Raw genomic sequence first — 26,295 nt, 5'->3', positions numbered from 1 at the left:
ACCACCTTCCCCTGCAGCTTCGGGGAGGAGCCCCCCGAAGAAAACCGGGTGCACCTGGGACATGCTATCATGTCATTCTATGCTGCCTTGATTGACCTGCTGGGACGTTGTGCGCCAGAGATGCATGTGAGACCTGAAGCCCGGCTGGGGGGCGGGGCATGGCCAACCTTGAACCTCTTCATTCAGACATTCAGCGACATTGATTTAGCTCTTGCTGTGTGGGTGGTCCTGGGCCAGGCAACGCAGGGGACACACCAATAACCAAGAGAGCCTGTGGCCCCACTCTCATTGACCTCCCAGTCCAGTGGGGGAGACCAGGCAATGAAAGCCGGGGTTGTCAGGGCTGTAGGCGAACAGCACAGGCAGAGGGATCAGGGCTGGAAATTCTAGCATTCACTACAGGAGACAGGGTCCTGCTTTATGTGCCAGTGGGTCAGTAAGGGATGGGATGACCAAATGGGGCATGGGGTGCCCGATGACATACCCACCTCCCTTCTCCAGCTAATTCAAGCCGGCAAGGGTGAGGCCCTGCGGATCCGCGCCATCCTGCGCTCCCTTGTGCCCCTGGACGACCTCGTGGGCATCATCAGCCTCCCACTGCAGATCCCCACTCTGGGCAAAGGTGCGGAAGGGCGGGATTCGGCAAGGGACTGACGCTGGGGAGGAAGCAGAGGGGCCCCAAGGGCAGCCCTAATCCCTGTCTCCTTGCCCACAGATGGGGCCCTGGTGCAACCAAAGATGTCAGCATCCTTTGTGCCTGACCACAAGGCATCGATGGTGCTCTTCCTGGACCGTGTATACGGCATCGAGAACCAGGACTTCCTGTTGCATGTGCTGGACGTGGGGTTCCTGCCCGACATGCGGGCGGCTGCCTCGCTGGACACGGTGAGTAGCCTGGCCACCCTCCTGGCCGGCCTCCACAGTTGAGATGGGTCATGGGAACGCCTGCAGAACAGTCTAATCTGGGTAATGAGGGTTCATTAATGGACTCCTGGACTCTTGTATATGTTTGAAATTTTCTTAGTCCAAAGTAATAACGGTAATAGAGACAGGGAGGAGCAGGTTTGGGGCGGAAATCAGATCCCCGGAGGGCTGAGTTGCCAGGGCAACCCCAGGAGCCTTCTCGGGGGCCTGATGGCCCCACCCTGCGCCCCAGGCCACTTTCAGCACGACGGAGATGGCGCTGGCGCTGAACCGCTACCTGTGCCTGGCCGTGCTGCCGCTCATCACCAAGTGTGCGCCACTGTTTGCGGGAACGGAGCACCGCGCCATTATGGTGGACTCCATGCTTCACACGGTGTACCGCCTGTCGCGCGGCCGCTCGCTCACCAAGGCGCAGCGCGACGTCATCGAGGAATGCCTGATGGCGCTCTGCAGGTGAGGCGGGACCCTGGTGAGCGGGGCTACGAGTGGGGCGGGCCTTGGGGAGAGATAACCCCGCCCTGTGCGTGTCCCCGCAGGTACATCCGCCCGTCCATGCTGCAGCACCTGCTGCGGCGCCTGGTGTTCGACGTGCCCATCCTTAACGAGTTCGCCAAGATGCCGCTCAAGGTGAGGGCAAGCCCTCTTAAGCTTGCGTATTTCCATGCTCCACCCACCTCCTTGCTCTGCGCTCGGACTATGGAACTTTTTCGTATCACATCGCCTGAGCCAGTTAACCTGCAAACGTTCAGGCAGCAGGCCTCATAGAAACTTCTTTAATGTTCTTATTTGCATACTAGGATTCCCAGATCATTCGCTTTGCGTCATTGGTGCCTCTCAGTTCAGTTCAGTTCAGTCGCTCAATCGTGTCCGACTCTTTGTGAATCGCAGCACGCCAGGCCTCCCTGTCCATCACCACCTCCCAGAGGCTACCCAAACCCATGTCCATCGAGTCGGTGATGCCAGCCAGCCATCTCATCCTCTGTCATCCCCTTCTCCTCCTGCCCCCAATCCTTCCCAGCATCAGGGTCTTTTCCAATGAGTCAACTCTTCCCATGAGGTGGTGCCTCTAGCACTCCCTAATTAGAGTTTAATTCGCCCAACAGTGAGCCAACCCCCCTTAATTAGCATATATTTGTGTGGGGCGCACCGCTTTTTCTAATCAGTATGCTTATTCGCGTGCTTAGACCACCAGCCTTCCGCTATTCAAATGAAAGCATTTATTTGAATCAACAGTACCACAGCTATCCTGCATATTTGCACACTGTCTCTCCTATTATTTTTTCATTTGCATGCTTGTTTCCCTAAGGAGATATCCCTAACTCACATATCTTAACTATTTTGCACAATACATCTAAATCAGCCCTATTTCAAATTTGCATATTGGATGGTAGAGGCTCTCTCCCCATTTACCATATGTTTGCATGGAGTACTGAGTATGTTTCTACTTGCCATGTTAATTCACATAAGGACAGATCACTTCATCCTTATGCCCATTTGCACACGACCCTTCCCATGGATTAATATCCGCATACCTATTTGCATAAAACAGCACCAGACAAATCCAGCTTTGATTTAATGCCCATCCTGATTCTGAATAAGAGTGCCAAATTTACGTAACAAACTGTCCAGGATCACTTCCCAATATGCATACCATTCTCTTATTAGCATGTCATTTGCATGATCTACACCTCCTTCATAATTTAAAATCAGTGGCACCCTGGGCCTCCCTAGGCCTTCATTTGCCTTCCACCTGTTTATGTCCCCCTCATTTGTGTGTCCCCCTCTTGCTCCCACCCAGCTCCTCACCAACCACTATGAGCGCTGTTGGAAGTACTACTGCCTCCCCACAGGTTGGGCCAACTTTGGGGTCACCTCGGAGGAAGAGCTGCACCTCACTCGTAAACTCTTCTGGGGCATCTTTGACTCGCTGGCCCATAAGGTCTGAGCACCCAGTGCTCCTGAAATAAATCTGTTTGGAGGGCTTGGGATCTGAAGTCAGGGATCCAAAATGAAATTCCCATTTTGGGGGTTCAGGGAGGGAAGCAGTTCTGCAGGTCTGGATCTAGGAGAGTCTATGAGTTGGGTCCCTGGTTTGAATGTCATGGAAGAGGGAATGGGGGACTCTAGTTTGGGGGCTTGGAGAGGATTAATTAGGGGTGCTTTGAGAGTCCGGGTGGGTCTGAGGTTTGAATTTTAGAGTGAGACCATACCTCAGGTCTGAGGGCTTGAGAAAGAGTATTGATGATTGGAGGGGTGAATTTGAAGTCCTGGGGCTCCAGAAATGGAAGGCTCAGCCAGGCATGCAGTGACCCACCCCGCCCCCCTCACCTTCCCCAGAAATATGATCAAGAGTTGTACCGCATGGCCATGCCTTGCCTGTGTGCCATCGCAGGGGCCCTGCCCCCGGACTACGTGGATGCCTCATACTCATCCAAGGCGGAGAAAAAGGCCACGGTGGATGCTGAAGGCAACTTTGATCCTCGGCCTGTGGAGACTCTCAAGTGAGGCCTGGGGGCAGGAGGGGAGCTGGGGGAAGGAGAAGGTTTCAGAGATGGAAGGAAGGGCCAGATCCAACATCTGCTGACCCCATCCCCTCAATAGTGTGATCATCCCAGAGAAGCTGGACTCCTTCATTAACAAGTTCGCAGAGTACACACACGAGAAGTGGGCCTTCGACAAGGTCGGCATCGGGGTCCTCCCCTCCCCAGAAATTCCCCACCCTTGCCCATCTTCCTCAAGACCCCAGCTTTCCCCCAGACCCAGATCCTCCTCAAGGGCCCCAGATTTCCCTGAGATCCATAACTCCCCCTGGAGCCCTCAGCCCCTCCAGGGCTCCCCTTCAGTGTCCCCCAGGCTGGTGTCCACCTCTCATCCTGCTCCCACCCTCAACTCCATAGTGACACCGTCCCCACCTGTCCCCTCTCATCCTTCAGATCCAGAACAACTGGTCCTATGGAGAGAACATAGATGAGGAACTCAAGACCCATCCCATGCTGAGGCCCTACAAGACCTTTTCAGAGAAGGTGACCAAACCTTGGGGCCCAAAGTTGGGGGTCCAAAACTGGGAGCTTCAGAGAGGAGGAGGCAGCTTCATAGGCTTGGATCTAGCTGGATCTGTGGATTGGAATTCCTCACCCATGGACTTTTGTTGTTCAGCCGCTCAGTTGTGTCCAACTCTTTGGGACCCTGTGAACTGCAGCATGCCACAGGCTTCCCTGTCCTTCACTATCCCAAACTTGCTCAAACTCATGTCCATTGAATCAGTGATGCCATCCAACCATCTCATCCTCTGTCGCCCCCTTCTCCTCCTGCCCTCAATCTTTCCCAGCATCAGGGTCTTTTCCAATGAGTCGGCTCCATGGACTTTGCCTTCAGGCGAACTTGACTTGCCTCCTGTAGAGCACGGACTCCTGGTGTCTCTTCTCTTAGAAACAGTCAGAGGGACTAGGTTTGATTCCTTGACCATACAACTTAACTTCTCTGAGTCTCATGTGTAGAATGGGATAATGAGAGTTTGTTTGGGAGGTTGTGTTACAGGGCAGGTAAGAGACTTGGTTTTGAATTCGGACTGGACCACTTCCTAGACATATGGTCAGAGTTTTCCCCTTCTTGGGACCCTGGAGGTCAGTGAGGCTGAGCCAGCCAGGAGGTCCTACCTCCCCCTCCCTCTCACCCCATTCCACTAACTCCACTCCCTCCTATGCACCCCAGGACAAAGAGATTTACCGCTGGCCCATAAAGGAGTCCTTGAAGGCCATGATTGCCTGGGAATGGACGATAGAGAAAGCCAGGGAGGGTGAGGAGGAGAAGACGGAGAAGAAGAAAACCCGGAAGATATCCCAAAGTGCCCAGGTGGAGGCGGGGCAGGGGCAGGGGGTGGGGTCATGACGGGGTGGAGAGCGGCTAGGAGAAGGGGCGGGGCCAGGAGGGGTGGGGCCAGGTAGGATGTAGGGTAGGGATAGGGAAAAGGGCCAAGGGAAGGAAGTGGGGTCAGCGGTGGTGGTGGCGGGGAGGCCAGGAGCGGGGTACAGGAGGAGGCTAAGAGATCTGGAGGCTGAAAAACTGCAAAGGGCAGAAGAGCAGAGGGTGGCTTAGAGGCAGGCGTTTAAGGAAAGGTCGCAGAGGAGGGGATAAATTGGGCTGGGGCCTGGGCTTCCTGCGAACCAATCAAGCCCCTCCTCCCCGTCACCCCAGACCTATGATGCAAGGGAAGGCTACAACCCGCAACCCCCCGATCTCAGCGGAGTTACTCTGTCTCGGGAGCTGCAAGTGAGTCTTCTGGCCCTTTATTTGGGAACATGGAGGTGTCTGTGGTGAGAGGAGAACATCCTTTGAATGTGGGCCTTGACCCCTTTGCATCCACTCCCAGGCCATGGCGGAACAACTGGCGGAAAATTACCACAACACATGGGGGCGCAAGAAGAAGCAGGAGCTGGAAGCCAAGGGTGAGGGCACCCACCCCACCCCTGCACAGACTCCCCTTCTCCGCAGCCCCCTAGTCACAGTCTCCAGAGTCCTAAGGGCCTGGGTTAGAGTTGCATGACTTTGAACGATTGCTTTCACCCCCATTGAACCTTCCTTTCTGTGTCTCTCAGTTCAGTTCAGTTCAGTCACTCAGTTGTGTCTGACTCTTTGAAACCCCATGGACTGCAGCATGCCAGGCTTCTCTATCCATCACCAACTCCCAGAGCTTGCTCAGACTCACGTCCATCAAGTTGGTGATGCCATCCAACCATCTCATCCTCTGTCGTCCCCTTCTCCTCCTGCCCTCAATCTTTCCCAGCATCAGGGTCTTTTCAAATGAGTCAGTTCTTCCCATCAGGTGGCCAAAGTATTGGAGTTTCAGCTTCAGCATCAGTCCTTCCAATGAATATTCAGGACTGATTTCCTTTAGGATGGACTGGTTGGATCTCCTTGCAGTCCAAGGGACTCTCAAGAGTCTTCTCCAACACCGCAGTTCAAAAGCATCAATTCTTCAATGCTAGGCCTTCTTTATGGTCCAACTCTCACATCCATACATGACTACTGGAAAAACCATAGCTTTGACTAGATGGACCTTTGTTGGCAAAGTAATGTCTCTGCTTTTTAATATGCCATCTAGGTTTGTCATAGCTTTTCTTCCAAGGAGCAAGCGTCTTTAATTTCATGGCTGCAGTCACCATCTGCAGTGATTTTGGAGCCCAAGAAAATAAAGTCTGTCACTGTTTCCGTTGTTCCCCATCTATTTGCCATGAAGTGATGGGACCAGCTACCGGGATCTTAGTTTTTTGAATGTTGAGTTTTAAGCCAGCTTTTTCTGCGTCTCTACAGTGAGGAAAATCACAGCATTTACTCCTGTAGGGCTGTGGGGAGGATGTGGGGAGCATCTGAAAGCAATGCTTGGTTATTCTTATCTCTGTCTATATTACTATAATTATGCACACTTTCAACTTCAGGAACCACGTCAATGAGAGATCTGGGTTCCCCCTCCCACCAACGCCCCTAATTTCTGGTCTTTGCTGCCCCAGGTGGTGGAACCCACCCCCTGCTGGTTCCCTACGACACGCTCACGGCCAAGGAGAAGGCACGAGATCGGGAGAAGGCCCAGGAGCTGTTGAAGTTCCTGCAGATGAACGGCTACGCGGTCACCAGGCAAGAGGGCTGGAAGCCTGGTCGGGGAGCGGTAGGGATCACGCCCGGAACCCCAGCATAAGCTGGGAGAGGCGAATCCTAAGTAGCGGAGGCGGAGCCAGAGAGAGGAAGCTGATAGGGTGGGGCTGGGGCGGGGTCAGAGAGGAGTGTGGCCTGTGGGCGGAGGCGGGGCCAGAGAGGAGGCGTCTAAGAAGGGTGGGGCCTGGAAAACGAAGGTGGGGCCTGGAGGAGTCCAGGGGAAACTGGAAAGAGGCGGGAAATACCGCGGGTCTGGGTCTGAGCTGACCCCTCGCTCCACCTGCACGCAGAGGTCTTAAGGACATGGAACTGGACACGTCTTCCATTGAGAAACGGTTCGCCTTCGGCTTCCTGCAGCAGTTGCTGCGCTGGATGGACATTTCTCAGGAGTTTATCGCCCACCTGGGTACGAAGAATTCCCTCCCCGTTCCCCTCTTGGCTGCAGTTTCATCTAGGGACCCAGTTCATGCATTTCTGTCCCCGCCCCCGCGCCCTCCCCATTTAGTCATTGAGCCAGACATTGTTCTAGGGATTGAGAATAGGACGATGAACAAGATAAAGATCCCTGTCCTTCGACAATTTATATTCCCGCGGTGGATTCAGACAATTAACGTTGGAAATAACGTGATCACTTCGTGTGTTAGAAATTGATTAGTGTTATGGGGAGAGGAATACACTAAAGAAAGTGAAAAGTGAAAGTGAAGTCGCTCAGTCGTGTCCACCTCTTTGCGACCCCATGGATTATAGCCTACCAGGCTCCTCCGTCCATAGGATTTTCCAGGCAAGAGTACTGGAGTGGGTTGTCATTTCCTTCTCCAGAGGAATACACTAGAGCCAGCTAAAGAGGGCTGGGAGTGTGGGCCGGTTGTAATTGTAAATAGAATTCCAGGAGGCTACGGAGAGAGCTACTTGGTCATCTGGGGAGAGTATGTCAGGCAGAGGATCAGCCCGTGCAGAGGATGCAGATGTATTAGGAGGTCCGTGTGGCTGAAGCAGAGTGGGGTGGGTGGGGTGGTGGGGAGAAGGAGAGGAAATGGGGTCAGAAATGTGACAGACAGATCACACCAGGCTCTGCAGGCCGTGGTGAGGACTGTGGCTTGTTGCTCTGAGTGAGATGGTGCCCTGTGAGCAGTCTAAGCAGGAGAGGGCCCTGGTCTGCCTTGGGTGTTCACAGGCTCCCTCTGACTGCCTGTGGGGGGTCAAGGGCAGAAGAGAACGAGAACTGGGAGATTCTGGGTCTAATTTGAAGGCTGAGGCTGTTGAGATGTCCTGCAGATGCCTCTTATATGGCACTTAGAGTCACAGGTGGGGCCCCTGTAATCCCTTCCACCTTCCCCCAGAGAGCCACCCCGGAACCCCCAGATTCCCTTCAGCTAAGTAAAAGGCCGAGCAGGATTCACTCACATATCTCACCCCAAATCCCATGTGAGTGGGACCCCTGTGCTGCACACCCTCCTGGAAATTCCCTTTCCTCCCGAACCTTAGTTTCCTCATCTGTGAAATGGGGATACTGCTCACTATAACCAGCAGTGGTTCTGTCCCTTATTTGCTGAGTGACCTGAAGGAAGCTATTGCACCTCAATTTCCTTGTCTATAAAATGGGGACGAAGAACCAGCCAGGCCTACCATGTTGGGAGGAGATTTTACAAGGACGTTTCTCACAGTGCCAGGGACGTAGCAAGTGTTTAGTAATTGAAGCCTTATTTTATTATTATTTTAGTAGTATTATTTTAATAATATGAATTATTATTATCACTATGATGATGACTGAAATGGATTTCTACTTTAAAGTTAAATCTAGGGGACTTCCCTGGCAGTCTAGTGGTCAGGACTCCATGCTTCCAGTGCAGGGGGCGCAGGTTTAATCCTGGTCAGGGAACTAAGATGCCACATGCCACACACTGCAGCCAAAAAAAGGTTAAATTTAACCTAAAATTTCCCCTCCTCACCTATCACAAATTCTTTTCTTCCTATCTACACTGACTTCTTTTTTCATTTATTCATTCCACATTTACTCAGTGCCAGGTGAGGAGGGGGAATGTTTCATGGCCTTACCCCATTCCAGTTTGTCCTCCTCTCCATTTTCAGCATCAGGAAGGGATTGATCAAGGAGTTGGGATCAGGTGAAAACAAGAGAGAGGTTTACCTCAAAGCCCACAGCGGTGACTTCATACCAGGAGCTTATCTCCTGTCATACCCTCAGTCTGCCCCATCAGAAAACCCTGAGTTCCCTAGAATTGAAGCCACCATGACCCCTATTTGCCTCCCCCCACCAGAGGCCGTGGTCAGCAGTGGACGAGTGGAAAAGTCCCCTCACGAACAGGAGATTAAATTCTTTGCCAAGGTGAGAGGTGGCCTCAGAAGCTGAAGGAGGCTGGGGACTAGTGGGCTTTCCTCGCCCTCCACCCAATCCCCTTTATCTCTTCCCCACGCCCCCAGATCCTGCTCCCTTTGATCAACCAGTACTTCACCAACCACTGCCTCTATTTCCTGTCCACCCCGGCCAAAGTGCTGGGCAGTGGTGGCCACGCCTCCAACAAGGAGAAGGAAATGATCACCAGGTGTGCCCCCCCGGGACTTGTGACTCAGACCCCTGACCTCATGGCGTTGTAATCCTGGGCCCTTTGCTCCCACCCTTGGACTTTAAAGGCTTTGCTTTGGGTGCTGGGCGCTGATCAGTCTGCGTACAGAGGTGATTGAAGGTCTGTGGTGACAAACTGTCCTGGTGTGCCCCCCCAGGATACGGGACTTTCAGGCAGACTGGGATGAATCGGTCATCCTATCAGAAAGGCAGATCCGCCTCCCCATCCCCAGCATCCCAGTTACTGCTTGCGACTCTCTAGCTGGTTCATCTTTCTGCCCCTCCCCATCCCTCTGTCTCCTTCATTCCCCCCCCCATCATCCTTTCTCCTCCTGGCTCTGTCCCTCCCTCCCCGTCTTCCCTGTCTCTCCTCCTCTAATTGTGTCCCCTCGCTGTTCTCGCTCCCCGTTTCCCCGTCCTGTTCCTTTCTCTTTCTTCAGCCTCTTCTGCAAGCTTGCGGCTCTTGTCCGTCACCGAGTCTCTCTCTTTGGTGAGTAGGTCTGCTCCCCAAGCCATTCTCCCCATTCTTCCCTCTCTTCACCTCTTCACAACCTCACCCTGAAGAGATGTGGCTCAGGTTCATGCCTTAATCTGAACAACCTTCACTGTTCTTCCTCTGGACTTGGACATGGAGTGGGTAGTCCTGGGGACGGGACAGTGACTGGGAGAGTCCTGGGCCCTGCCACCTTGGAGTTCCCGGACTCATCACCAGATGATGATGGCCCAGAGGTCAGGGCTGGGGTTGGGGAGGGACCGGCAGAGGGGTCGCAGGATGAGGAAAGGACCGGGGCCTATGGAGTTGGGGTGGGGGTGGGTGGAGAGAGATGAGTTGAGGTGAGTGTAGAGGGAGATGCTGTCCTCATAACCCTTCCTTCACCCAGACCCACCTTCCTCCCTCCAGGCACGGATGCCCCAGCTGTGGTCAACTGTCTTCACATCCTGGCACGCTCCCTGGATGCCAGGTGGGGCCATGGGTCACGGTGCCCACTCCCATTCTACCCCTGCCATCCACCACCCCCCAACCCCTGTTCTCCTGAACTCTCTGCAATCTCGAATCTCAGATTGCAAAGTGCCCCCACTTCCCTCCTAGGACCGTGATGAAGTCTGGCCCCGAGATCGTGAAGGCTGGCCTCCGTTCCTTCTTTGAGAGTGCCTCGGAGGACATTGAGAAGATGGTGGAGAACCTGCGGCTTGGCAAGGTGTCGCAGGCGCGCACGCAGGTGAAGGGTGTGGGCCAGAACCTCACCTACACCACTGTGGCCCTGCTGCCCGTCCTCACCACCCTCTTCCAGCACATCGCCCAGCATCAGTTCGGAGACGATGTTATCCGTAAGGGCTACTGATCCCAAGGGCTGGGGTGGGACTGGGGTGTCAGTTCCACCAACACCATCCACCCCAGGGTGCCTGGTAGAGTCTGCGGGTGTTTCAGTGTTATGTTTATTGAGAGGTTTCATTGCCGTAACCAAAGTGTGCATTCGGTTCAGTAAATTGGTAGGTAACAGAATGAGTTTATCAGAATATTCATTCCACAGATCTAACAAAAGACCCTCCTTCACTGTAGCTTAAGCAAGTTACATGTATATTTCTTTTTAAAAAATATTTACTTATTTATTTACTTTTGGCTGTGTTGGCTTCCCAGGTGGTGCTAGTGGTAAAGAACCCACCTGCCAATGCAGGAGATATGAGACGCAGGTTCGATCCCTGGGTTGGGAAGATCCCCTGGAGGAGGGCATGGCAACCCACTCCAGTATTCTTGCCTGGAGAATCCCATGGACATAGGAGCCTGGCAGGCTGCAGTCCGTAGGGTCACAAGGAGTCAGACACAACTGAAACAACTTAGCACACACATACACTTTGGGTCTTCATTGCAGCACACGGGCTTGTCTCTGGTTGAGGTGCACGGGCTTAGTTGTCCCTTTGTTTTACCTTTCACTTTTAGTGTAGCTTCCCAGGTGGCTCAGCGGCAAAGAATCCGCCGGCCAGTGCAGGAGATGTGGGTTCGATTCCTGGGTTGGGAAGATCCCCTGGAGAAGGAAATGGCAACCCACTCCAGTATTCTTGCCTGGAGAATCCCATGGGCAGAGAAGCCTGGTGGGCTACAGTCTATGGGGTTGCAAAAGAGTTGGACACGACTTAGCGACTAAACCACCACCACTTACGATAAAGGTATCTCCAAACTTTTTGCTGAACTCTTGAATATGAGCTGCACACACAGTGACACCTCATCCCTAAATATTCAGCCTGAAACAACTAGATGTTGCAGAACCTTTTCTCCTGTAACCACAATTTCAGTATCACTCTTAACCTGACTATGATTTCCCTATTACCCTCAAAATGTCTTTGATTTGTTTTTTAATTCAGAATTCGGCGAGGTTTCTCTCACTGCATTTGGTTGTTATGTCTCTGTCACCTCTTTTCAATCTAGAACAGTCCCCCTGCCCCCTCATGACATTTAGGAAGTTGATGAGGTTCTTAACCTGGCCTCCTGGGGAGTGTGTGGATAACCAAGATTGAAGTCAGGATTGGATGTCTGTTTGCATATTCTGGAGACAGTGTCCAGCATTATCATCAGAGAGATCCATGACCCCTCTCCAAGGAAGGAACAACTAGCCTTTATTGAATGCCTGCTGTGTGCTCTGTCCCAATTGCTTTCTGAGTATTAACTCGTTTAATCTTCACAGCAACTCTGTAAGGAAAATATTGTATTTATCCACATTTTACAGAGAGTGAAACTGAGGCCAAAACTAGTAAATGGTAGGCTGGCTCTACAACCCCTGCTCTTACTCTGTCATTTGGACATAAGGGAGGGTGTTAGGGGAGGACTGGACTAACCCTAACCCCATCCTTCCTCCTTCCCTTAGTGGATGACGTCCAGGTCTCTTGCTACCGAACACTGTGCAGTATCTACTCTCTGGGGACCACCAGGAATCCTTACGTGGAAAAGTAAGGCGAGAGATAGTTTGGGGCTGGGGACTGTGGGGGCTCAGGGACGTGAGGGCTCAGGAGAAGATGGGAGTGAAAAGCTGGGAGATGGTTGGTCTTCAGAAGACATGCGCACTGTGGCAACTGCAGTTCCTCAGGTTGGCCACGTGAGGGCGCTCAGAGGAAGGCCAGCGAAGGTGGCCACAGGCCCTTGGCAACCAGGATGCTAGGTTGTTCTCCGCTGGCAGGGGGCACGCAGAAACTCTGGTGGCCCACGGGAGCCAGGCATGCTGGGGGGAACTGGGGAGGGCGGCTGGTAGTGCCCAAGTGGGCTCTCCTGAGCCCAGATCACCGATGAAGCAAGAGGACATTCAGGAAACCCACGGGAATGGCTACATCGGTGGCCACCGGTGAATGGCAGCTCGGCTCCAAAGGGTCCTGGGAGAGGCACTTCTGTGGAGGACAGGATTGGGATCCAGGACTGGGCAGAGGGGGCTTGGGAGCTAAGCACAGCCTTCTCTTCCAGATTGCGGCCAGCCCTGGGCGAGTGCCTGGCCCGCCTGGCAGCAGCCATGCCAGTGGCATTCCTGGAGCCGCAGCTGAATGAATACAACGCCTGCTCAGTGTACACCACCAAGTCTCCCCGGGAGCGGGCCAGTAAGTGGGGTGGGGCTGGGGCGGCTGGCAAGGGCTGTCTTCCGCCCACACGGGGTCCAAGAAGACCCGTTGTGAAGGTAGTGGGGTCTAGTCTGGGCCCTGAGGTGTTGAGGATTCCCCAGCTTGCGGGTGCTTCAGACTGTGGAACCCCAGAGTTTATGGGGATACCGGTTTGTGGTATGGACACTGAGGTCGGGGCATGATGAGTTGCTATGCCCTGACCTCCTCCCCGCACCCCAGTCCTGGGGCTCCCCAACAGCGTGGAGGAGATGTGTCCCGACATCCCGGTGTTGGAGCGGCTCATGGCCGACATCGGGGGGCTGGCCGAGTCAGGGGCCCGGTACACGGAGATGCCACACGTCATCGAGATCACGCTGCCCATGCTGTGCAGTTACCTGCCCCGCTGGTGGGAGCGCGGGCCCGAGGCGCCCCCACCCGCCCTGCCTGCTGGGGCCCCTCCACCCTGCACAGCCGTCACCTCCGACCACCTCAACTCACTGCTGGGGAACATCCTGCGAATCATCGTCAACAACCTGGGCATTGACGAGGCCACCTGGATGAAGCGGCTGGCTGGTGGGTCTGGCGAGCGCGCGGGTCCAGAGAACTGGGGCCAGTGTCCTGGGACTCGGGTCCCTGGATCTCAGAGGGCAATCTCAGAGTCTGGTTTTCTGGGAATGGAGAGGAGTCAGATCTCAGTTTTCTCGGGATCACAAGGCCAGAGGTCATCCCCAGGATCCAGAATCTCAGGGTCATAGAGTCTGAGATGGATGCATGGATCCTGAGAGTCTTCTAAGCTGGATTTGGAATTTCTGGAGCCTTGGAAAGGGTTAGGAGCTGAGTCAGAAGGCTGAGTTCCTTATACAAAGGGTCAGAGAACCAGGTCAAACATCGGGGTCCCTGATACGGATGGTTAGGGTTCTGGGTCCAAGGTCAAGAAATGAGCCTCTAAAAGGTTGGGATTCCTGGTTCAGAAGTTCCATGTCAGGGGTTGAGTTTTTGGATCAGGGCCAAGCTAGAGATCAGAGCTGGGGTCAGAGGCCAGAGAAGGTAAAAAGCCAGAGGTATTGGTCAGAAATCATGTGGTGCGCTCCATCTGGGTATAGACCAGGTCAGAGGTTAAAGACTGGAGTGAGATGTCATGGTCTAGGGTAGTGTATCAGGTTAGGATTCAGTTGTTGGGGTCAGAGGTCAAGGACCTGTGACCTAGAGAGTCACAGTTTCAGGTCAAAGGTTATGGTGGGTGGGATGAAGATTCAGGAGCTATGTCAGAGGTCACAGTCTGAGGTCAGGAGTGGGATCAGAAGTCAATGCTGGGGTCAGAAATCAGGGTCAGGGTGGGATCAATGTTAGTTTCTAGGTCAGAGGTACAGGTTGGAAGTCAGGCATGGGAACGGAGGTCAGGGGTGGGATCAGAGGTCACAGATGAGGTGCTGGAGTCAGTGGCCAGCCAGCAGCCCATGCGCCCTGTCTGCTCCTGCAGTGTTTGCCCAGCCCATTGTGAGCAGGGCCCGGCCAGAGCTCCTGCACTCTCACTTCATCCCCACCATTGGGCGGCTGCGCAAGCGGGCAGGGAAGGTGGTGGCCGAGGAGGAGCAGCTGCGCCTGGAGGCCAAGGCGGAGGCCGAGGAGGGCGAGCTCCTGGTGCGGGACGAGTTCTCCGTGCTCTGCCGGGACCTGTACGCCCTCTACCCGCTGCTCATCCGCTACGTGGACAACAACAGGTCAGCATGTCCCCAGCTGCCCCCCACATCCCCAACCCTGACCTCTGGCTTCCCTGGGCCCCTTCTGACCTCTGGCCTCTGACTTGCTATAAACTTGCAATTCCCACTTCATCCCACCCCACCTCCTGACCCCCAGCCCCTGTTGATTATGGACCAATAGAAGCCAGCCTGTGTTTGCTCCCCTTCTGCTCCTTTAAACCTCCTGAATCTGAGGCCCTGTGAGGGTTGCAGTGTTAGCCAGAAGGAGCCATATTTCCCTCCTCTAGCACTGTGTCTCCCCGCTTGGGTGGACAGGATGCCTGATTTGTGTAGTGGAGTTCAACGGTCAGGCCTTCCTCCATCACTGGTCTCCATCCAGACCTCGCCAGCCTAATTTGCTCCAGAAACATAAGTCTTTGTAAAGGGCAAACTCAGATATCAGTCAATTGCTAAAACATCTCCCTAAAATCAGAAGCACCATTTAAAGTATTATGAAGTCTTAGGTGCAGCCAGATCCAGGGCTTGAACAAGTTTCAACTCCAAGTTCCATCTTGGTTGGAAAAGAATTTAAGGTTGTACCAGGGCTTTGTAAGAAAAAGTTCATGGATTGATTAACTATGTCTGTCCTGGGAGCAGAAGTATATAGTAGTATGCATGCTATATGTATCCTTGCACACTCATCTTTGTGCACATGAATTGGTATTACTGTAGGACAGATTCCTAGGAGTAGGAGTGCTGGGTTGAAAAATTTGGACAAGTAAAGCGAGGTATATTCACAGAGTGAAATACTATACGGCAATGAAATTGAACAGACTGTTGTACCATGAATGAATCTCACAAACATCAGGTTGAATGAAAGAAATCAGAAAATTTTAAATAGAGTACATATCATATCATCTTTTTATGTAACATTCAAGAACAGACAAAGATAATTCGTGGTCTAGAAGCCAGGATAAGGATATCTTTCGAGAAGATATCGAAGGGTATTTCTGGGGACCGGAAATGTTCTTTTTTTTTAAAAAAAAAAAATTATCTGGGTGTGCTGGGTCATAGCTGTGGCATGCAGGATCTTTAGTTGTGGCATCTGGGATCTAGTTCCCTGATGAGAAATTGAACCCAGGCCCTCTGCATTGGGAGCATGGAGTCTTAGCCACTGGACTACCAGGCAAGTCCCTAGAAATGTTCTATTTCTTGACTTAGTTGGTGGTTACTCAAATCAAGTGTGTTCACTGGACACTTTATATATATATACGTTATACTTCAATAAAAAGGTTAGAGACAGAAAAAAATTTTCAGGAATTGTCATTTATAATTTTTAAATCATCTGAATGGCCAGATTACCCTAGAAAGCTCTCCCTTTCCCATTCAAGTCTCTGGATGCCCTCCCCTGAGATCTCTCCCTGCTGCCCCCTTCCCTGGGGGTCCCTGCCCTCATCCCTCACCAGCCCCTTCCCCCGCCTGCCCAGGGCACACTGGCTGACCGAGCCCAACCCCAGCGCAGAGGAGCTGTTCAGGATGGTGGGCGAGATCTTCATCTACTGGTCCAAGTCCCATGTGAGTTCCCACCCACCCGCCCCTCCTCTCTAGAACCCGAACAGCTGCTGCCCAAAGAGGCCCTCCTGCACCCTGTCTGATCCCCAACACTGCCTCCCCCACCAGAACTTTAAGCGCGAGGAGCAGAACTTTGTGGTCCAGAATGAGATCAACAACATGTCGTTTCTGACAGCCGACAACAAGAGCAAAATGGCCAAGGTGGGTACTTTGCTCTGGGAGGAAGACTTAGCCGGGAGGGAAGAGGGAACAGCCTCGGGCTTCCTAGCTGACCCCTCCTCACCCTGCCAGCCCTCCTCATCCTGGTCACATTCCCTGAAGCCCTCACACCGGCCCCTTCCTCATCCTTCCTCCCCATCTCCCCCTTCTCTCAGCTCCATCCCCTCCCTCCTGCCTTTTTCCTTCCTCCCCCATTTCCCTCTTCTTTCTCCATCTCCTCCCTCCTCCCTACATGCTTTCTCCTCCCCATCACCCAGTACCTCATCTTACTCTGTCCTCCCCATCTCCCTCTTCCACCCCAATTTCCTCCTCTCACCTCTCCCACTTCTTTCCTCCTATCCCATTATTCCACATCCCCACCTCCTTTCCTCTCCCCTCAGCCTTCCCTGAACTGCCCTCTAAAGGGCAAGGTCAAAAGGACGAACCCACCACCCTCAGCAAGGTCTGGAATTCCCCGGCTGGGGGATGTGCATCAGGGTGGGGCAGAGGACCTGGGGTAGGGCAGACTTGGAGGGGCCCTGGGGTTCTCGGAGGGACTGGGGTAACACTTCTTATCTCTGTCTGCACCCTGATGCAGCAGATGGGAGATGTACAGGTCAGCCCCACGTCTGGGACCTTCTGCATGGCTCTTGGCTAATACCCTCTACCCACCCGCCCCCAACCCCAGCCTCTGCTCTGCCTCCAGAAAACGCTTGCCCTGTCCCCCGCCTCTCAGCCTTGGCTCCCAGCCCCCATCCTCTTTCTCTTGCTCCACCCCTACCCCCACTAACCATTCCCTACCCGGCCTTCAACTTTTGGTGGTTTTTTTTTTTAGCTTTTATTTAAAAAAAAATAAAACCTCTCCTCTCAGCTTTCCCCAAAGCTACAAAGCATTGTGGACTGAGGTTCCAGGGAATGGGAATGGGGGTGTGAAAGGCACGTGCATGGTTGAGTTTAAGGCCTGGACTTGGGAATTTAGACCAACTCAGGTTAGAATCCTCGCCAGTTAGCTGTGTGACGTTGGTCAAGAGTCTTATATTTTTGAGCCTTAGAAGACATCCGTTCGGTGGCCCCCGGCCCCAGGGCTCTGTGAGGACCCAGTGAGATGCCGCATGTGCTGGCACACGGGTCATGCTCCATATCACGAGCCGGCGTGGATGTGGCTCTGGCTGAAGCTTGCCACCGGGGCTTTTCATTGGCATGACTGAGGTGGCCCTGGCCTTGGGTCTGCACCCGAGGCTCCAGAACACGGCTGTGGGACTCTGCCCCGTGTTTCTGCTTCCAGATCTTTCTGGATCTGTCTTCTCTCTTGTATCTTCTGTCTTCCTGTCTCCTTGTTCATCTTAGTCTCTCAGTCTCTCTCTCTCGATCTCTTTCTTCCCACTTCTCTTGTCTCTTGGGACTCCTGACTGTTCTACATCTTCATTTCATTCTTGGGAACTCTGTCTGGGGCTCTGGGGTTAGGGGTTGTAGGTGTGTTGTGGGGGCAGGAGGGGTGTCCTAGTGAAAGTTCTGAGGGGATTCTGGGAGAAGAATCCAGAGGTTGTGGAAGCCTGGAATTGGGGGGAAATCTGGAAGGATTTGGGATAGAAGTTGGGAATTTGGGATAGAAGCTTTGGTCTGTGAGACTCTGGGGTCAGGGCTCAGGGTCTGAAATGAAAGATCAGCAAGGTCTGGGGTGGAAACTGAGGTGGGCTCTGGGATCAAGGAGGGTCTACCTAACATTCAGGCGAGGGGCTGGAGTGTGGACAATGGTGGCAGGGTGGGGCTGGGGCAGAGGCCAGGCTGGGACTCAAACTGGCACTGAGCCCCATGTTCCCACAGTCGGGTGGCTCGGACCAGGAACGCACCAAGAAGAAGCGCCGGGGGGACAGGTACTCCGTGCATACGTCACTGATTGTGGCCACGCTCAAGAAGATGCTGCCCATTGGCCTGAACATGTGTGCCCCCACTGACCAGGAGCTCATCACACTGGCCAAGACCCGCTATGCCCTGGTGATTGCTCAGCCCCTTTCTGGGAACTGCCAGGGTCCAAACCAGCACCCTACTGAGCCCCACTCAGCACCCCTACTGAACCTTGGGATCCCCCAGGGGCCCTCCCTAGGACCCTCCTGAGTCCTTCTCCAGGACTCTGAGGGCTCACTGGGCCCCCTAGGATGCCCTGAGCCTTCCCACAGGATGCTGAGGGCCCTACTTGGGATCCTGTCAGCACTGTGGATCCTAAGGACCCTAACTGGGACCCCACTGGAACCCAGGAAGGCCACTAAGACCCCCCTAGGACCCAAAGACCACACTGAACCTTCAGGAACTCCACTGAACACCAACCCCATCTCTGTCAAACTTGCTAGAATTCTGAGGATCCCACCTAAGACACCTTGAGCCCCCTTGAGACTCCTCCAAGTCCTCTGCCAGGACCTGCCCAAGTCCCTTGGGACCTACAGAGCCCCTCATGATCCCACTGGCCCTCCTCTGAACCTCTGGATTCCCACTGGGCTCTCCAGCTCACTCTCTCTTTTCCTCAGGACCCTGTGGATCTCTCTCCTTGGACTCTGTTAACACCCAACTGAGCCCCAAAGACTCTTAGGGGCCCAGTGAGCACCCTGTGACCCTAGGATCCTAATGACTTCCTAATGACTTCTTCCCTAGGCTCAGAGAGAGACTGAGACCCCAGCCTCTGAGGTCTCAAGGCTGCTTGGAATCAATTGACCTTGCTCTTGAACACTTCTAAGCCCTCTGGGACCCCAAAGAGGCTCCTGGGGCCCCTTTTATCCATTATATAGGAACCCCCCCCCCAGATCCTTTTTTAGCCTCAGAGACCCAAGAAGTCCTCCCAGGATCCTGCCCCAAGACCCTTAGAACTCCCCCAGGACCCTGGTAAGCACCCTGAGGATCTACTAACTCCAGGACCCTGAAGACCACTAACTCTCCTCTGATATCAAAATCACCCCCTTTCCCAGAACCCTAAAGCTTCCTTCTCTCAGGACCTCAAGCTCCTCCTAGGACCTGTTGAGGCCTGCTGGACCTGTTGAGGCCTGCTGAAATCCCAAAGAGCCCTCCTGGGCCCTTCTGACCCCTTAATTTGGTTCTTGAGCACCCCCTCTCCTGGGATCCTAAAGACCCCCCACCCTACTGATCCCTCCTAAAGGAGGGACTAAAGTCTCCGTGTGAACCTCGCCAGTGACGGGTGATTTGCCTGACCCCCTTGACCTCTGATGACCTTGGTGTCTCTCTTATAATCCCCCTCACCTACCTCTGATTTTCAAAAACTCCCTGCCCATCTCCCACTTACTCCCAGCCCCACTCTGACCCTCTTCTGACCTCCTTTTCTGACCTTTGAGGATATCCTCATGTCAACCCCTACCTCCTCTCATACCCCAACGAGGCCCCTCTAATCCTGATTCTTCAAGGTGCCTTCGATGGCCATTCGGACTCCTCTCTGACCACTCCTGACCTCTGGATCCTTTGCATTTCTCTTGAATCTTGGGGTGGTGGGGCTAGAGGGGAGAGGGTTGTAGGTCAAGGAGGATGCTGGGCCCTCCGGAGTGACCCAGCCTGGCTTGTCTCTCCAGAAAGACACAGATGAGGAGGTCCGGGAATATCTGCAAAACAACCTTCACCTTCAGGGAAAGGTACGCCTCTGCCTCCTCAATCTGCAACTGAAAGGGGCGCGTCAGGATAATAGCAACAGCCACAGCCAGCTTTTGAGCCCTTAGCCAGGCATCGAAAGAAGGACCTTAACTCGTACTCAGTCCCTCAGTGAATCATCACGGCCTTGAATTGGGGGCGGGGGCGGGGCCCTCGGAGAAGCCCGACTGAGGGAGGAGGGAGCGGACAGGGGAGAGGCCTCATGCTTGACGATCTTCCTCCTCTCAGGTCGAAGGCTCCCCTTCTCTGCGCTGGCAGATGGCCCTGTACCGGGGCCTCCCGGGCCGTGAGGAGGACGCTGACGACCCGGAGAAAATCGTGCGCAGAGTCCAGGAAGTGTCCGCGGTGCTCTACCATTTGGAGCAGGTGTCTTACTGCTGAGTGATCGAAACTTGGTCTCTGGGCGGGGCCTGGGGCGGGCCTTGAGCCTGTGGGCGGGGCCTGCGGGTGAACCGCGGGCCTCTGGGCGGGGCAAGGGGCGGGTCTTGAATCCTTTGTGGGTGGTGGGCCTTGAATTTTACAACGAGACTTAGAATGGAAGCTTTGATATGGGAGTCAGACCTGGCGCGCAATCTCGGGCCAAGGGACGGCGCCGGGGCAGAACTTTGGGTCTGAGAGTCAGGCCCGGTGGAGACGCCTTGACTCTGTGGGCAGGACCTTGGGCGGGTCTTGAGATTGGGGCGGGGCCTAAGGGGGCGGTCCTGGGTCTGTAGGCGGGGCCTATGAGGGAAATAATTGGTCTGCAAGCCGAGAATAGGTTAGAACCTTGACTCTATTGGCGAAGCCAGGGTGTTCCTTCGGCCCTGTGAATCGGGCCTGAATTTGGACTGGACACAGATGGGCATTTTCACTCGGGGCTGGAAGTGGGAATCAGACCAGGGGCAGAATCTGGAGCCATGACACGTAATCCCGTCATCAGATGGAGCACCCTTACAAGTCCAAGAAGGCCGTGTGGCACAAGCTCTTGTCGAAGCAGCGCCGGAGGGCAGTCGTCGCCTGTTTCCGCATGACCCCCCTGTACAACCTGCCCACGTAAGACCCCGCCTCCGATGGAGGAAGGGAGCCTAAGCCGCCTTGGAGAATGGGTGGGTGAGGAGGCGAGAGGATGGGGTGCGCACCTAGTGGGGTCTTGCGGAATGGTTAGGGGAGGCAGAATGGTTAGGGGAGGCGGTGCGAGGTATGTGCATGGGGAAATCTTGCTGACGCCTCAAATCCTCTCCTGCGAAGGCACCGGGCCTGTAATATGTTTCTGGAGAGCTACAAGGCGGCATGGATCCTGACGGAAGACCACAGTTTTGAGGACCGCATGATAGATGACCTTTCAGTGAGCTGGGGCCTGCCTGGGAGTGTGGGGGCAGATGGGTAGGGCTGGGGCCCATCTCCAGGGGTCACCCTTCACACTGAGCGGTGTGGGAACGGGGGCCCCTGGCTTGGGCAGAACCAGGGGAGGGTGCAGGATGTGGGGGAAGAGAATAAAAATAGTCTAGCAGGGCTTATAGGGGAGCCAGGTGGGGGACTCTCAAAGCCCCTACCCAAAGCCCCACTCCTCCCTCCAGAAAGCTGGGGAGCAGGAGGAGGAGGAGGAAGAAGTGGAGGAGAAGAAGCCAGACCCCCTGCACCAGCTGGTCCTGCACTTCAGCCGCACCGCCCTGACTGAAAAGAGGTGAGACCCTTCCTGGGTCCCCAAAAGGGACCCACTACCTCTCCCCACCCCAATCCTTGCTCCTCAAGAGAGACCCTCTGTGGCCTGGGAAGGGGGGACACCCACAGCTGATCCTTTAATGTCATTTAACTGGGACAGGCAGAGTCACCTTGTACCACTGTGCAGACTGGGCATTTCACAGGGGCATCTCTTCTGAAGGGTTCACATCACAGGCAATATCAATTTAGGCCTATTCTAGAAGAAAACGTCTTGTTCACATAAAATCAGTATATTACAGTATATTATAGGGGCGAGGTCAGTATATTGTGATGCATTTCCAACAGATGGCAGTGAGGAACAGAGCACTTCTAATTCAGACAAAAGCTTCATATGGGCTAATGGCAGTCTTGGAAATAAATAGCAGTAGTAAGGGCGCTGCTGCTAATGGTAACAACAGTCAGTATTTATCTGATGTTTTTTATGTCTCAGGCATAATGTTAAACACTTGACAGTGAGATCCTCTCACTTTATCTTCGCACTATGAGATAGATATTATTATCAACTTTTTTTGTGTGTGTGGATGAGGAAATGGAGGCACAGAGATTTGTTTTTCTCTTGTTAACACCAAGTCGGGAGATAGAGAGTCCTGGGCTGGGCAGTGGCATAGTGACACTGATAGAGACCCAGGCTCATTCAGGATTTCTGCCCTGCCATTCTAAGCTGTTGCCTCATAGCTACAAAATGGATGCTGACCCTCCAGACATCATGACCACATGTCAGAAAGGAGAAAGGCTTTCCTCTAAGGAAAACCCAAATCTTTTTAGCCAAGGAATGCTCTCCATGGTGGGCTTATGCACGTGGCCCGTTGGCTAGAATTCTGACATCAGGCCATCACCAGCTGTGAGGGAGACTGGAAAGCCGAATGTTCTGTTTTCTATTCTCTGGGAAAGCAGTGACTCTGGAGTTAGACTATCCAGGTTTGAATTCCAGTATAGACTTTGTGCGGAGAAGGCAATGGCACCCCACTCCAGTACTCTTGTCTGGAAAATCCCATGGACGGAGGAGCCTGGTGGACTACAGTCCATGGGGTCGCACAGAGTCGGACATGACTGAAGTGACTTAGCAGCAGCAGCAGCAGCATAGACTTTGTGACATTGGCCAAGAAAATTATTTGTGTCTCAGTTTCCTCATCTGTATAATGGGAATAGTCATATAGTTGACCTTTGAACAATGCAGGGGCTAGGGGCACTGATGCTGAAGCTGAAGCTCCAATATTCTGACCACTTGATGTGAAGAGCCGACTCATTGGAAAAGACCATGATATGGGAAAGATTGAAGACAAAAGGAGAAGGGGGTGGCAAAGGATGAGATGGCTAGATAGCGTCACTGACTCAATGGACGTGAATTTGAGCAAACTCTAGGAGATAATGAAGGACAGGGAAGCCTGGTGTGCTGCAGTCCATGGGGTCTCTTAAGAATCGGGTACAACTTAGTGACTGAACGACAACAAAGGGGCGCTGACCCTTCACACATTTAAAAATTCATGTATAACCTTATAGTTGGCCCTCCATATCCATGGTTCTCCATCCATGGATTCAACCAACCATGGATCATGTAGTACTGTAGTAGTATTTACTGAAGGGAAAAGACCCCACATATAAGTGAACTCATGCAGTTCAAACCTGTATTGTTCAAGGATCAACTCTATATCTATCTAGTTGGATTACTGTGAGAATTAATTTGTTATTATATACAAACACTTAGAATAGAGACCAACCTAGAGTAAACTCAGTGGGTGTTGGCCATTACTTCTGCTATCATTAGTATTATTATAGAGGAGACGCAAGGAGGTGGTTGATCATAGTTGTCAGGTGAGCCAACCAGTTGTCAGGTGGCAAGATAGCCCCAGGAGCTCCAGGGTTCCATCACACCATCGCAGCAATCCCAGGGGAAAAGGAGCACGTCTATCAATAGCTTCAGCAAAACTCCCGGAATGAATTCCATTGGACCAGCGTGGATCACATTACCATCTCTTACTTATTGTATAGTCAAGCAGATAGAAGGTACCAATTGGCTCAGCCTTGATCACATGCCCAGTCTGGCAATGGAGAGCCTACCCCATCGGCACCACACAGCCTGAGCATGGGGAAGATGGACTTTCCAAAGGAAATCTGGAGGTGTTTATGAGATGGAGTTCCTCCATACTGGGTCCTGACTGTCTCCCCACTTACTTCCTCAGCAAACTGGATGAAGATTACTTGTATATAGCGTATGCTGATATCATGGCTAAGGTGAGGCCCTGCCCCCATCTAGGGCAGATTTCCTTCCCTTCCCCCACCCCAGCTGCAGTGCCTGTCCACTGAAAGGGCTGAGACTGGACTGGGGTATCTTTTCTGTTCACCATCATCTCTAACTGATGTCCCATCCTCAGAGCTGCCACCTGGAGGAGGGAGGGGAGAATGGCGAAGCTGAAGAAGAGGAGGTTGAGGTTTCCTTCGAGGTAGGTGGGATCAAGTAGTCCCGGAAGAAAGGGGTGGGGGACCCTGACTCCATCATCCCCCATTCATTCAGCGTGTGTTCACAGAGCAATGCTGTGGGCCCAGCCCTGGGCTGGGTGATGTTGGGTACATAGCCGTGACCAAGCCAGTCCACTGGGGAGACAGCTACATCAGGCAGACAATAACAGCTTCGAGTATCCATGGTGGTGATGAGGGGAGCTAGGCAAAATGGTCCCGGCAGGAAGAAGGCACAAGCAGTGGGGTCAGGGTAGGGGAAGCCAGGGAAGTTCAGGGGGTCGTGGGGACCCTGGCGATACACCTGATCCAGCCTGGGGGGAAGGGCTTCAGGGAGGGCTTCTCAGGGGAAGGGATGTCTGCAGAGAAGGATAAAAGAAATGTGCCAGTTGAAGAAAAAGAGGAAAGTTGTCCAGGTAGGGGCACAGCATAAGCAAAGGCCAGACAGTGAGAAAGTAGTAAATGCAATGAGCCCATCCTTTCATTCATTAAGGTGATCAGCAAGCATTTCTCCGAGTTTCTCAACCTTTTTTGTGTCAGGGTCCCCTTTGGCATCTGGTGACTCTTTTCTTAGGGTCATGTATTTATGTTTAGGAAATATTTATTTGGCTGCATTGTGTGTTAGTTGTGGCTCAAGGGATCTTTGTTGGGTCACGTGGGGTCTTTCATTGCAACGCATGGACTCTCTAGTTGTGGCTCAGTAGTTGAAGCACTTGGGCCCCAGAGCACATGGGCCTCAGTAGCTGTGACACCCAGGCTCTCTAGTTGTGGCTCAGGCTCAGTTATGGCCTGTGAGCTTAGTTGCTCCACAGCATGTGGGATCTTAGTTCTGTGACCAGGGACTGAACCCATGTCCCCTGCATTGCAAGGAGTATTCTTAACCAATGGACCACCAGCGAAGTCCCTCAGGATAATGTATCTAAATGTACACAATGAATTCATAGCAGAAGAAATAAGCATATTAAAATAGTTACTAAAATATTATTTTAAAATTTTGTGATACAGTAATATCTGTACCTCTTTATTAATCTACCAAATAACAAGAACTAACAGTGGATCGAGTAGCTACTGTAATTGATAAGTGGTGATGAACATAAGTGACATTTCAAGATGTCTTAAAAAATAACATGGTATGCAAACATCTGTGATTCTGATGGGTGACACAACCACAGATTCTGCTAACATTGCCATGATTTATGACCTCATCTATAATGGAAGGAAATGCTACATTTTAGTCAGAGGCTGGGAAACATAAACATAGGCCTTCCCCCCGCCATCCGTGTTCACAGATCCCTGGGATTTTATCCATTGACTCCTTAAAAGTGTGTGGGGCCACGTTACGACCACTCCAGGCCCAGCCCTGTGCTCGGTGCAGGAGACAAATCACAGATCTAAATCCCAGGGGACAGAAGGAGCTTACAGTTGAAGGAATGAGCCAGGGGATGTGGCTAGATCAGGAAGAGCAAGGGTGAGGGCAAGGCTGTGAGGGGGAAAGGCTGGGCTGGTGGGCCTGGATTCACTCAGCAATGTGGGCTGGGCTCTGCTGCAGGAGAAAGAGATGGAGAAGCAGCGTCTCCTGTACCAGCAGGCACGGCTGCACAACCGGGGGGCCGCGGAGATGGTGCTGCAGATGATCAGCGCCTGCAAAGGTGCCTTCCATGTGCATTTGGCTCCCCCCAAAATACACCCATCCTGTCCCCAGCCCACCCAGCCCCTCTGGACCCAGCAGGCACACCCTCCCACCCCTCCTGCATGTGGTTTGCCCTCTTGCCTTGCAGTTTCTCACTAATTCCTTCAATCCTGATCACCCCTGCCCACACACCCTTGCACACTTCTCTGATCAACCTTGCACACACACCCTTGCACACTCCTCTGCCCAGTTCGCTGACATTCCCCCTGGGGTGGCTGTTTTCTGGTGGGTGGAGAACACTGATTCTAAACTGAGCGGACCACTATTTGCCCCCCACGGCGCCCCCCTGCAACCCATTTCCCCCAGGAGAGACGGGTGCCATGGTGTCCTCCACCCTGAAGCTAGGCATCTCCATCCTGAACGGAGGCAATGCTGATGTGCAGCAGGTAACAAGTGAAGAGACTTGGGAGGAGGGCTAAGAGGGCTGGGAGGTTCCTATGTGACTCCCAGGTCCCCCACTCCTCCCACCCTTCTGCAGAAAATGCTGGATTACCTGAAGGACAAGAAGGAAGTTGGCTTCTTCCAGAGTATCCAGGCACTGATGCAAACCTGCAGGTGGGCTCTAGTGCACATCTTATTTTTAAAAATAATTTTATCTATTTATCTTTGGCTGTGTTGGGTCT

General features: G+C 53.2%; 1 protein-coding gene across 2 annotated transcripts in view; it reads left to right on the top strand.

Moving 5' to 3' along the window:
- The window catches only part of RYR1 (ryanodine receptor 1), a 127,422-nt gene that overhangs the window by 57,237 nt on the left and 43,890 nt on the right, over window positions 1-26,295 (top strand). Inside the window, exons 45-81 of one of the 2 annotated variants that reach the window (XM_081516527.1) lie at window positions 18-126; window positions 502-622; window positions 716-885; window positions 1,157-1,377; window positions 1,461-1,551; window positions 2,723-2,863; window positions 3,262-3,425; window positions 3,526-3,604; window positions 3,858-3,947; window positions 4,636-4,776; window positions 5,119-5,193; window positions 5,294-5,369; window positions 6,432-6,555; window positions 6,864-6,979; window positions 8,850-8,917; window positions 9,013-9,134; window positions 9,595-9,644; window positions 10,056-10,116; window positions 10,245-10,483; window positions 12,016-12,097; window positions 12,603-12,733; window positions 12,974-13,306; window positions 14,214-14,454; window positions 15,900-15,987; window positions 16,093-16,185; window positions 16,784-16,798; window positions 18,007-18,177; window positions 19,752-19,811; window positions 20,056-20,193; window positions 20,747-20,859; window positions 21,055-21,151; window positions 21,384-21,490; window positions 23,709-23,760; window positions 23,901-23,969; window positions 25,532-25,631; window positions 25,979-26,058; window positions 26,151-26,227. In XM_081516527.1, coding sequence (XP_081372653.1) covers window positions 18-126; window positions 502-622; window positions 716-885; window positions 1,157-1,377; window positions 1,461-1,551; window positions 2,723-2,863; window positions 3,262-3,425; window positions 3,526-3,604; window positions 3,858-3,947; window positions 4,636-4,776; window positions 5,119-5,193; window positions 5,294-5,369; window positions 6,432-6,555; window positions 6,864-6,979; window positions 8,850-8,917; window positions 9,013-9,134; window positions 9,595-9,644; window positions 10,056-10,116; window positions 10,245-10,483; window positions 12,016-12,097; window positions 12,603-12,733; window positions 12,974-13,306; window positions 14,214-14,454; window positions 15,900-15,987; window positions 16,093-16,185; window positions 16,784-16,798; window positions 18,007-18,177; window positions 19,752-19,811; window positions 20,056-20,193; window positions 20,747-20,859; window positions 21,055-21,151; window positions 21,384-21,490; window positions 23,709-23,760; window positions 23,901-23,969; window positions 25,532-25,631; window positions 25,979-26,058; window positions 26,151-26,227 — 4,305 coding nt within the window. The remainder of the gene's footprint in view (window positions 1-17; window positions 127-501; window positions 623-715; window positions 886-1,156; window positions 1,378-1,460; window positions 1,552-2,722; window positions 2,864-3,261; window positions 3,426-3,525; window positions 3,605-3,857; window positions 3,948-4,635; window positions 4,777-5,118; window positions 5,194-5,293; window positions 5,370-6,431; window positions 6,556-6,863; window positions 6,980-8,849; window positions 8,918-9,012; window positions 9,135-9,594; window positions 9,645-10,055; window positions 10,117-10,244; window positions 10,484-12,015; window positions 12,098-12,602; window positions 12,734-12,973; window positions 13,307-14,213; window positions 14,455-15,899; window positions 15,988-16,092; window positions 16,186-16,783; window positions 16,799-18,006; window positions 18,178-19,751; window positions 19,812-20,055; window positions 20,194-20,746; window positions 20,860-21,054; window positions 21,152-21,383; window positions 21,491-23,708; window positions 23,761-23,900; window positions 23,970-25,531; window positions 25,632-25,978; window positions 26,059-26,150; window positions 26,228-26,295) is intronic. The other variant, XM_081516526.1, reaches the window with a different exon arrangement.

This window comes from Giraffa tippelskirchi, chromosome 7, assembly GCF_054371585.1.
Source record: "Giraffa tippelskirchi isolate mGirTip1 chromosome 7, T2T-mGirTip1v1.2.pri, whole genome shotgun sequence".
Taxonomy (NCBI): Eukaryota; Metazoa; Chordata; class Mammalia; order Artiodactyla; family Giraffidae; genus Giraffa; species Giraffa tippelskirchi.
This window is presented reverse-complemented; position numbering and strand designations above follow the sequence as displayed.